General features: G+C 46.4%; 1 protein-coding gene across 1 annotated transcript in view; it reads right to left on the bottom strand.

Annotated features, from left to right (window-relative positions):
* FLNB (filamin B, beta) overlaps positions 1–10803 on the bottom strand; it is a gene marked incomplete at its 5' end in the record, with an annotated part of 54215 nt that extends 43412 nt beyond the window's left edge. The window contains 4 exons of the mRNA XM_008576574.1: positions 570–832; positions 3947–4064; positions 10298–10467; positions 10713–10803. Of these exons, the coding sequence (XP_008574796.1) occupies positions 570–832; positions 3947–4064; positions 10298–10467; positions 10713–10803 (642 nt within the window). The remainder of the gene's footprint in view (positions 1–569; positions 833–3946; positions 4065–10297; positions 10468–10712) is intronic.
* Between the last annotated feature and the right edge of the window lie 252 nt (positions 10804–11055).

Below are 11055 nucleotides of genomic sequence, written 5' to 3' on the forward strand. Positions count from 1 at the left end.
AATAAGACAGGTTTACGGGATGCATGCCATTCAGGCCACCGGAAATACTCCAAAATCCTTAAGTCAGGGCTACTAGGAAGAACTGATAATGAAAACATACTTCTATATTTTATATATTACATTTTACGTTTTTATGTTACATCATTTAGTTTCTGTGGGGTGAGCTCAGCCTGTGTGCTGGACACTGAGCTGAGGCCTCCACATTCGCTCTCTCTCCTACCCTCACAGGCTGGCTTTGAATCAAGTACTGGTATCACACTAACAAATGAAGGCAGAGGACTCGGGGACACAGAGCCCCTCACCAAAATCTCTCAGCCAGATAGTGAGAGGAGGAGCAGGGGTGTGACCCAGCTCTCCAGGGGACTACTTTTTTTTTTAATTTATTTTTTTGTTGTTGTTTTCCAGGGAACTCTTTATACTGAATTGTAGGAGAAACACAGCCAGCCATTGAACACTGACTTTTATCACAAAATGATTTTCCGAAGTTTTGCCAGGCAGGACCAAAGAAGGACTATGGTGTCATATTTGACAACAATGGGGCAAGTTGAGGGACTAAAGCAAAAGCTAACCTTGGTGGGATCTGGTGGCAGCGAGGCCTCCACCGTGTAGGGACTCCCAGGCACGGGGTGTCCGTCGTAGGTCACGTCCACAGCATACAGCCCCTCCTCCCGAGGGATGAATTTGGCTGTGCTGCTCTCTCGGCCCACCACGGGTGCCACCAAGCACGGCAAGACCTTCCGAGAGGGGCTCAGGATTGTCACGTCCAGCTTCCCCTGGCCTCCTGCACCCCTGGTGTCAATGGCAAATTCCTGATCCTTCCCAACTTCGACCCCTGGAAAAGGGAAACAAGCCAGAGCAATGAGCTGACCCTTTTCAGCAGCAAGGACAATAAAGAGCAGGGAAATGACAGCTTTGGACACAAGGACTTATCTCAGCCTCTACAATAAGCAACAGCTGGGGCAGAGGACAAGCAAGAGACTAAGTATAACCAGCTGAAATGCCTCCATAACAACTGGCACAAGAACAATAATTAATTAATGATGATAATAATACCTATCATTTACTGTGCATTTCACATGCCAAGCACAAACACAGCACTTGGTCTCCTTTGGTTTTCACCACAACCCCATGGGGTATTTATTATTAATCCATGGTTTTAATAGATGGAGAAACTGAGGCTCAGAGAGGTCAAGTAACCTGTCTGGGTGACATATCCAGCAGGCCGGAAAGCTGGGACCCAAACCTAAATTTCCCTGAACTGACAATCTGCTCTTCTGACCAGTAAGTTATAATCTGATGCAATTCTCTTTTCTTTACTCACTTCTGGTGTTAACTTTATATCAAAACACCTCCCTAAGTTAATGTTTATTTACTAATTCTTGGCAGCAAATTCAATCCTAAAGCCGTTCCTCCCCTTCAAGAAGGCAAAAGTCACAGAGCTGGCAAATGTGGGGGCCTTGAAGCAAGTCCTGAGAACTGACTCTGATCTGTGACGGTTTCTAAAAGGACTTTGCAAAGCAGGGCCACAGTAAACCCTAATGTTATTGTGTTTGACAAAAAAAACAGGGAAAAGACTTTAACTAAAACAAAAGCACTGGGAACACAGGGCGCCACCATAATAACCCAAGGAACTCTTGACTCTGGGGCAATACGGGACCTGCCAAGAACACTGCAGAACCACCAGCGAGGCAGTCTCAGGGCTCCAGTTCCCAAATGAAAAGAAGCTTTTCCTAACTGGCCTCATACTTTTCCTGTTCTGAAGTCAAAACTCTCAGCGCCTTAGAGAAAGGAGTGATGACAAGGTGTTGCAGTTAATGTGTCCCCTAAAGTTCATGATTGGAAGGAACTTAAGCCCCACTGTGACAGTGTTAAGAGGGCAGGAAAAGGGCCGGCCCGTGGCTCACTTGGGAGAGTGTGGCGCTGATAACACCCAGGCCACGGGTTCGGATCCCTATATAGGGATGGCCAGTTAGCTCACTTGGGAGAGCGTGGGGCTGACAACACCCAGGCCACGGGTTCGGATCCCTATATAGGGATGGCCAGTTAGCTCACTTGGGAGAGCGTGGGGCTGACAACACCAAGTCAAGGGTTAAGATCCCCTTACCAGTCATCTTTTTGAAAAAAAAAGAGGGTGGGAAATCCTATTACAGTAATTGAAAGGTGGGGCCTTTATGAACTGATTAGATTGTGAGAACCATGCCTAAGTAAATGGATTAACCATTGATAGTTTAATGGTGGTCATGGGCATGGTTATAATGGCTTTATTAGGAGAGGGAATGAGAGGCTTAATTCTCTCTCCCTCAAGCCATTTGCCACGTGATACCCTGTGTTGCTGTAGACTCAACATCAACAAGAACAATGCCCTCACCAGATGTGTTTCCTGGACTGTGGACCTCCTAGCCTCTGAAACTGTAAGCAATAAATTTTACGCCTTTATAAATTACCCAGTTTCAGGCATTTTATTATAAACAACAGAGATGGACTAATACACAACAGGACGCATGAAAAGATTACGCAGTGACCATTCACGCGCTCAGAGCTGATTGCCTCCCAGCCACAAAAGCCAACATCAAGCTCTCAGTTTGGAGCGTTCTAAACTGGGAGCTGGCCTTGGTCACAAGTTGTGCACGTGGGTCACACGTCAATCACGGCACTCACCAATGGCACTGCTGAGACCCTGGAGAAACCCTCACAGGTAGACACAGGAGGCCTGCCCTGTGGGCACACACTCAGCTCTGTGTGACCCTAAAACGAGGTGAATGTGTACCACTGAGGTGCATCCAGTCTGGGGCCACTCAGCAGTTACCACCAAACAGGGGATAGGTGTGAATGACTCCCAAGACACACTGCCAGCTTCAAAGGCAGGCTGAGGACACACAGGCATATATAGCAGGTTAATGTTAATGCAAAATAACATTGCCAAATGTTTCCCACTGCCACATCTACACATACAGATGCAGAGAGAAGGTCTGGAAGGAGAGAAAATGAACTGATAACTTTGGCTAACCCTAGGAACAAGGAGAGGTGATGGTTAGAATGCAACTTGCTTTTTTTTTTTATTTAAAAGATGACCGGTAAGGGGATCTTAACTCTTGACTTGGTGTTGTCAGCACCACGCTCACCCAGCGAGCAAACCGGCCATCCCAATATGGGATCCGAACCCGTGGCCTTGGTGTTATCAGCACCGCACTCTCCCGAGTGAGCCACGGGCCGGCCCCGCAACTTGCTCTTAATTGTAATTTTTTTAGATGAAAAATGGATTTATGTATTACTTATGTAAAAAAATAACATGAGCACATGTTGAACTTCTGAAGCTAAGCGGTAAGTATATCAGTGTTCATATTATACTATTCTCTTTACTCATGCGTATGTGAAATTTTACTTAATAAAAAAAATTGAGATATTTAAAATAAATGAAATGAGCTTTTACTAGTAAGAGCCCTGACAGGCTAAAGGAATATTAGGATGAAGGCAGAATGGAGAGTACCTTATACTCGCGGATTCTGATAGCCAGGGAGTTGGCTTTTATGCTTGACTGTCCAACCCTGATGTGCATTCAGTTGCCAAGAATAGCTGACACAGTTAGAAAGTCATCAGAGAGTAACGTGCCCTAACTTCTCTTTTTAATGAGAACTTCCCACTGGGATGCCAGCAGTTACTGAGGTTGACTATGTGCCAGCCTCTGAACTATTAGTTCATTTAATTTTCAAGTATTCCTGTGGTAAGTGGTCTTGACCACCCCACACCCCCACTGTAAAATTAGAAAACAGACTTGGAGAGATTAAGTGGCAGGCAGAGTCAGAACTATTTCACAGCATGGTCCTAACTCAAGCCCAAGTCTGTCCAACTGCAAGTCTCTTAAGAGACTTTCCTTTTGAAGGAAATTAACTGGCAGCCACATTTGGTGGTCTTCAATGACCCATCTCTGCTCCATTCAGACACTTACTGTTTTCCAGCCCATTAATTTTTATCTTGCTCAGATCCAGCGGAGCAGCAACACCCACAGTGAAAGGGCTTTTAGGAATGGGATCGCCACCATAAGTCACCAGAACTTGCATGCTGCCCTGCAATGAAAAAGAAAAACAAGTACACCTTTGGGTACCAACATACTAACTCGGTTTTTAAAATCCCTTCGGATCCTTCATTCTTCCCAGATACACAGGAAACTTGATTCCAATGGATGTGGAAAGCATCTCAGACATAATTCTCTAAACCTTTGGCTATGTGGTAAGAACAACAGAGAAATCAGATAAAATAAGAGTAGCTAACAGCAACAGGGACACCTTGATGAGCATATTCTACATGCTGAGTGCTATGCCATATATGTGCTTTTATGCATTTCCTAAATTCAATCTTCAAACAGTCCTAAAGGGTAGTTCCTCCTGTCAGCCCATTTTTCCAGAAAAGGAAACTATGTGTCAGAAAGGGAAAGAAACTTGTCCCAAGTCACACACCTGGCAGGGGTGAGAGCTGGGCCTCACACCCACAGCACCCAAACCTGAGTCCTGGGCCTCTCAGCCACACCACCTCCCTCTACCACACACCTAACCCTGGCCATGGGGGCAGCAGCTGTGCCTGGGGCCTCTAGACAAACAGAACCATTTCTTCTATGTCCTGGTAATCAATTTCAGGCCATCAGGCTGCAAAAGGGATTTGTAAGAGTTCACTTGCAACAATTCTAAGACCATCACACAGTATCTGAACTCCGTGCAAGGGTGAAGGCAGACTGTGCCCATGGGAATCGTCAGTCCCCCTTGCTGGTGGCCCCAGCCACAGTGGCATACCACAGTCACAAGCACCACTGTTGTTCTCTCCCAGCCATCCCTGGGCCGGCTCACTGCTGCCTTCCTCTCTCCGCGGTCGGCCAAGTCCCCTCCCTCCAAACCAAGCCTCCATGAAAGCCCACAGCTATCTCAGTACATCAAGATCCCTCTCACCTCAATCATCCAGGCATAACGTAAGAGGACATGGGAGGGAGAGGAGAAAGAGAGGGGAGACCATTCCCCTAAGAAGGCAGCAGGCTCGCTGGAATGCAGGCCCTGCTGACAGCTGTCGCTGATCAAGTGTTAAAAGGGCGTAGTTTTTGGCCTATGTATATTTTCTCACATTCCTTTTGTTATAAAGAAGAGGGGGAAAGCCAAGAAAAAAAATTGGTTTTATCAATGAAGGGGGAAGGAATGATTTTCCAGGATTTTTTAGCACTGTGCACAAATCAGCTGCCCCCCTGCCTCAAGGGTATAACATTTCCTGGTAAAATGTGCACAGGTCAAATTCAACACAGCTGGGAGCCAGCCAAGGGACAGGAAAGGTCTCCTGCTTGTCATGCTGAAGACAGGACTGACTTATTACTTCAGCCACCACAGCTCCCCAACATGCCAACTCTTCCCAAGTTTCAATTTGCCCACGAGCTCCTGAGGCTCCCCCAAATCCCACAAGTACTCTCGCTATTTCTCTGAAGTGCTAAAGGAGAGAGGGAAAAGTACTCTTCCAGTTAAGCCCACCCATCCCATAAAAGAAAGTATGTTCTCATTACCAGTCATGAAAACAAAACAAAAGCTCAGGAAATTAACTCTACCTTAAATAACCTAACAAGGGGGAGGAAAAAACCTCAGATTTACAGCTACAACACCTATGGCATTTGAAGGTTTCCCCGAGGCCCCAGCTGAGGCACAGACCATGCTTATTCCCACTGGGCTATGAAATAAGGGAGGTCTGAGCAGTGACCGCCAGCGCACCCCACCAAGACTTTGCTGGCTGCAGCATTTGAAGGTTTCCCCGAGGCCCCAGCTGAGGCACAGACCATGCTTATTCCCACTGGGCTGTGAAATAAGGGAGGTCTGAGCAGTGACCGCCAGCGCACCCCACCAAGACTTTGCTGGCTGCAGGACAGTTTGATTCTCCCCCAATATGCTCCTGAGACCAAGCTTATTCTGCAAAACACACATACACAATACACTGACCAGACAGCTGAGAAGAGCCACCCCCCGCCCTCTCCTCAGAGGCCTCTGTGAGCAGCCATGGCCACCCACATTGTCAACATTTCACAGTACGGACTGCTACCCTGTGAGGCTCCGTGACTACACAGGGTTTCCTAAAGGCACCACGGTAGTATGTGGATTTCCAGTTCCTAGTGGCATCTGACACAGCATGTAAGGGAGCTGCTGCCACCAGCTTCTCCGCTTGTGAATTTAAGCAACTTGAGGCCACAGACAACCAAAGGTACAGAAGGCAAAGTCCTTGGGGAAGTAACTCCCCTTCTAGAAAATCAAGCCTTTGTCTGACCGTTGGGAGGCTCCTCAAGCCCCAACCCAGCAAGTCTACTCCTCCTAAGGCAACATGAGCTCTGATCACTGTATCCTGAAAAGGACTAACAGGATTAACCAGCCACACACGTCACTTGTCCACATCATTCAGGCGAGCACCTGCAAGCTGCCACTCAGTGACCCTGCAGGGGAGAGCAGCAGCTCCGCAGGTGTCAGGCAGCCAAAGCCAGCAATGAGGGCATGGGTTCTTCACAGGGCATAGTCTGCAATCTGAGGGGGAAGCACCCACCCCAGCCAGGACACACCCATGCTCTCCACACACACCAAGCAGTGCCTTTATAGGAAGTTCCAGCCTGTTATTCCCTAAAACCACCGTGAGAAGGTGTCCCCAGGGGCGCCAGCCCTCCACATCTGCTCCCCTCCTGTTTCTGGGCTGACCCAGGCCTCTCAACCACATCCAAGAGCACAATTCAAAGGGCATGCTCTCTTAACCTGATCTTGACCTTCTAGCTGCTCATCAGAAAAGAGAGTTCAAAGGAGGCTGAGGATGTGCTGGCCCCTCTCTTCTACCAAATTACAACGATCTTAGCTGTCTCTGCTTGTGACTCAGGGCACCATGTTATTTATCCACTCATTCAGCCACTGATCCATACAGAGCACCTACAGCGCCAGGTCCTGCACTTGGGGCTGGGGTGGGAAGATATACATAAGACATGGTATTCTATCCTTGGGGAAACCCACAGTCCAAGAGGAGAGATTTAATCTGTTTTGTTTGTCATACAGAAATATGCAAAATTGCAAGTTGCCAAATAACGAGATGATAAACTTCGTTCTAAACAACAAATAACAAGGAGGACCCGAGAGGCACTTTGGGAGTCATCCACACTAATGGCAGCAACTGACACCAAGACTCTGCCAGGCTCCTTGGATGTCTCACAGGCAGCATTTGGACAAATAGCCCCAAGTGGCTACTCAGCGTGCCAACAGTCCTCAAACCTGCTGCTATCAGAGAACTGGGGGTGACTCATCTGATGTAAGCAGTGACTCTAGCATCACTTCAAACGTGACAAAACCAGAACCAGACTCCCAATCTCTGCCTCTGCCTCAACTGGCAGCTGAGGCATCCAGGGCAATGGGTTCTGAACTCCTTTCTGGGCATGTCCCTAATGCTGTCCTGATGTCTGCAACTTATTTTGTAACGGCTAAGCTGAAACACAATATGGTATAGATATAGGATAAAGCAAAAGTCACAAAATGTTTTTGAAAGAGTCTATGACGCTATAATCTCATGCATGGCCATGGCTTCCTGGTACTATCTCCTAAGGAATGCAGAGAACTGGCAACAAAGATGATGTCAAGTTGTGGTCCCACTGGGAAGGCTCCCACCAGCCCTGAAGGACTGTCAGCAGAAAAATAATTACCTACTTGCCATTAAGTGGCCTGATGAGAAAAGGATACTCTATCTACAAAAGTATTAGTTTTACCATTATTAACGAACCCCTCATTAGGATTTTTAAAAGCACAGGAAGAAGTAAGCCTGAAGGTAAGAGGGCACATTTAAAATGTGCTGCACGAGAACAATCAACAGAGTGAAAAGGCACCCCAGAGTGAGAGAAAGTATTTGCAAAACATGTATTTGATAAGTGATTAATATCCAGAACACATAGAGAACTCCTAAAACCCAACACACATTAAAAAAAAACCTGATTCAAACATGGGCAAATAGGGCTGGCCAGTTAGCTCGGTTGGTTAGAGTACTGCCTTGTAACACCAAAGTCAAGGGTTCGGAAAATGAACAAACCAAAAGGGGGTGGGCCGCAAATAGACTTTCTCCAAAGATATATGAATGGCCAACAAGCATATGCAAAGACGCTTAGCATCGCTAATCATTAGGGAAATGAAAATCAAAACCACAATGAGATACTACCTTATGCTCATTAGAATGGCTATTATTTAAAAAAAAAAAAAAAACAGAAAATAAACATTAGCAAGGATGTGAAGAAACTGGAGCCCTTACACACTGTTGATGGGAATGCAAAATGATACAGCCAGGCTGGCCAGTTAGCTTAATTAGTTAGAGCATAGCCTTGTTAACACCAAGGTCTCAGGTTCAGATCCCCATACCGGCAAGCCACACACACACACACACAAAAAGATACTCCATATTATACAGCAATTCCACTTCGGGTATATACTCGAAAGAACTGAAAGCAGAGACTCAAAGAGGTATGTGTACACCCATGTTCACTGCAGCATTATTCACAACAGACAAAAGGTGGTAGCAACCCAAATGTTTATCAGTAGATGGACAGAGAAGCAAAATGTGGTATATGCATACAATGGAATATTATTCGGCCTTAAAAAGAAATGAAGTTCTGACACATATCAAAACATGGATAAACATGGAGGACATTATGCTAAGTGAAATAAGCCACTCTCAAAAGGACAAATATTGGATGATGCCACTTGAATAAGGTACCTAGAGTAGTCAAATTCATAGAGACAAAAAGCAGAATGGTAGTTGCTAGGAGCTGGGGGAGAAGGAGATGGGGAGTTATTGTTTAGTGGGTACAGAGTTTCAGTTTTGCAAAATGAAAAGAATTTTCAAGATGGATAGCGGTGGTGGTTGCACAACATTATGAAAGTACTCAATACCAATGAACTGTACATTTAAAAATTGTTAAGATGGTAAATGTTGCATTATGTGTATTTCACAAATAAAAAAAATTAGAGGGGGAAAAAAAAGCACAGGAAGAAGCAAGTCTGGAGATAGAGGCTGCATTTCTAACATGATGCACAGAACCTGCCCAGAGAACCCCTCCCACTGCCAGGGAAGTTCTCACAGTAGTCAGTCTCCAAGAATGTGTAGCCCTCAAAGCAAGGGGACATCTGCACCATTCTCCCATCCTCACTGTCCCCCTCATTCTTCCCCACTTGACTCTTGCCAACTCCTTGCTGAGGGGCCCAGGCAGGAGTAATGCTTCTTGAGCAGTGTTTCTGCAGAACCATCACCTTTCTTGTCCCACCCATGGCATTTCTCATACAGGGGGATTTTCCCTTAAGCTGAAGGAATCTCAGAGGCTGGGAACAACCATGCAGAACACTAGGCATACATATTAAAACCCAGGCTTTTCTGCTAGGATGTGTGCTCTCCAGACTCTGAAGATGTGAACATGAAGCAAAAACAAATTTTAAACAGATATAGTGAGTACAGAGTTTCAGTCTGAAGAGATGAAAAGAGTTACGGAGATTGATGGTGGTGATGGTTGCACAACATAATGAATGTATTTAATACCACTGACTGCACATTTAAAAATGCTTAAGATGGTAAATTTTGTTATATGTATTTTTTGAAAATAAAAACTAATTAAAAAAAATTTTAAACAAATAAACATGAATTTGTACAGAGACATAGGTTTTTAGGCCCTTATTATCTAAAATAATCAGAGTAAACCAGCCTGGATGGCAAGATCCCATCTAAAATCCTGCGTTTTGTAAAGGGGAATAACTTGCTGCCCTAAATAGTGCTTTGGCCCTTACGGGCTAAAGGCTGAACTGAACTGGCTCTTTAAGACACCACTACAGCACCTCATAAAAAGGGCCAGCAAGGAAAAAATGAAGGTGTGGCAGGTATTTCTCTGTGAGTAATTAATTAAAGACTAAAAGGCAGCTGGGGAGCATGGGGGAGGGGAGAGGGAAAAGGAAAGGAGGGAAAGCAAGAGAGAAGGAGAGGAGGAGAAAGAGAAAGATAGATATTAGGTCCTGAATATCAAGAACTCAGCACTTCTCTTATAAAACCCAAAATGGAGGTGGAGATATGGGACTAGCTTCCTGCTTGTTCTTTGGGAATCCAGCGGACCTCTCCATAGAGCCCATCAGGCTTTCTGTTAGCGCTCCCAGAAAGAAAGGCGTGCAGAGATACCGCCCACTGGCGAGAGCTCCAGCAGAGCACCTATTACTCCCCTTGGTGTCCCAGGTGACCCAGCACAGCACTGCATGTAAGGGGGCCCGGCTGGGGGTAAGAAGGACCCTACCTGCTGGGTGGGTGTGTATTTAACGGTGTGGGAATAGTCGTAATTATCGATGATGTCTAAATCCTTCACTGCACCGCCAGGAAGGGGGCTGCTGAACTCCACATTGAGTGGTGCTTTCCCGGCTCCCTTGGTGTAGACAGTAAAGTGGGTTGGTTTCCCATTTTCCACTCCTGGAAGGATATAACCTTTAGTGAGGAGACAGGCCAGCTGGAATGGTTTCACTTTTAGAACCAGTCTGACAGGTAACACAGCACCTGCTCTGCCCTGGCAGCCAGTGACAGGGCTGGCCCACAGCTCAGCCACTGCTACATCAGTGCAGTGCAGAACACCTGCCATTGGGGGAGACCCTCAACCACATGCCCAGTGCCACCGGCCTGCAGAATGCCTCCAGGACGGCCCGCCCATGCCATCTTACCTGCTTTGCTGAGCCCTGGGCCCTCTGCCTTCACTTTGCTGGCATCGTGAGAAGGGTCGACTTTGACTCTGAAAGGGCTGGCGGGGATTTCCTATAGCAGAGATACTATCTCAGTAGGAAAGCCCCGAAAGTAACTGCCAGGGCTTAGCCTTCTACCCAAATGCCAAGGGGGAACCTTAGCACAACTTTTACTCAGCAGGTGGTGAGTAAACTTTTGTAACCATAGATCAAGTCTTCCATCCTAGCAGCAGGTAAGGGCCTCGTACAGTTAGTTGGCCACTCATTCATGCTGGCTTCCCCGATACCACAAGCAAATCTGAAAACTCTAAGCCTTTGACACCAA

This window comes from Galeopterus variegatus, unplaced genomic scaffold (assembly GCF_000696425.1).
Source record: "Galeopterus variegatus unplaced genomic scaffold, G_variegatus-3.0.2 Scaffold1367, whole genome shotgun sequence".
In the NCBI taxonomy this organism is placed as follows: Eukaryota; Metazoa; Chordata; class Mammalia; order Dermoptera; family Cynocephalidae; genus Galeopterus; species Galeopterus variegatus.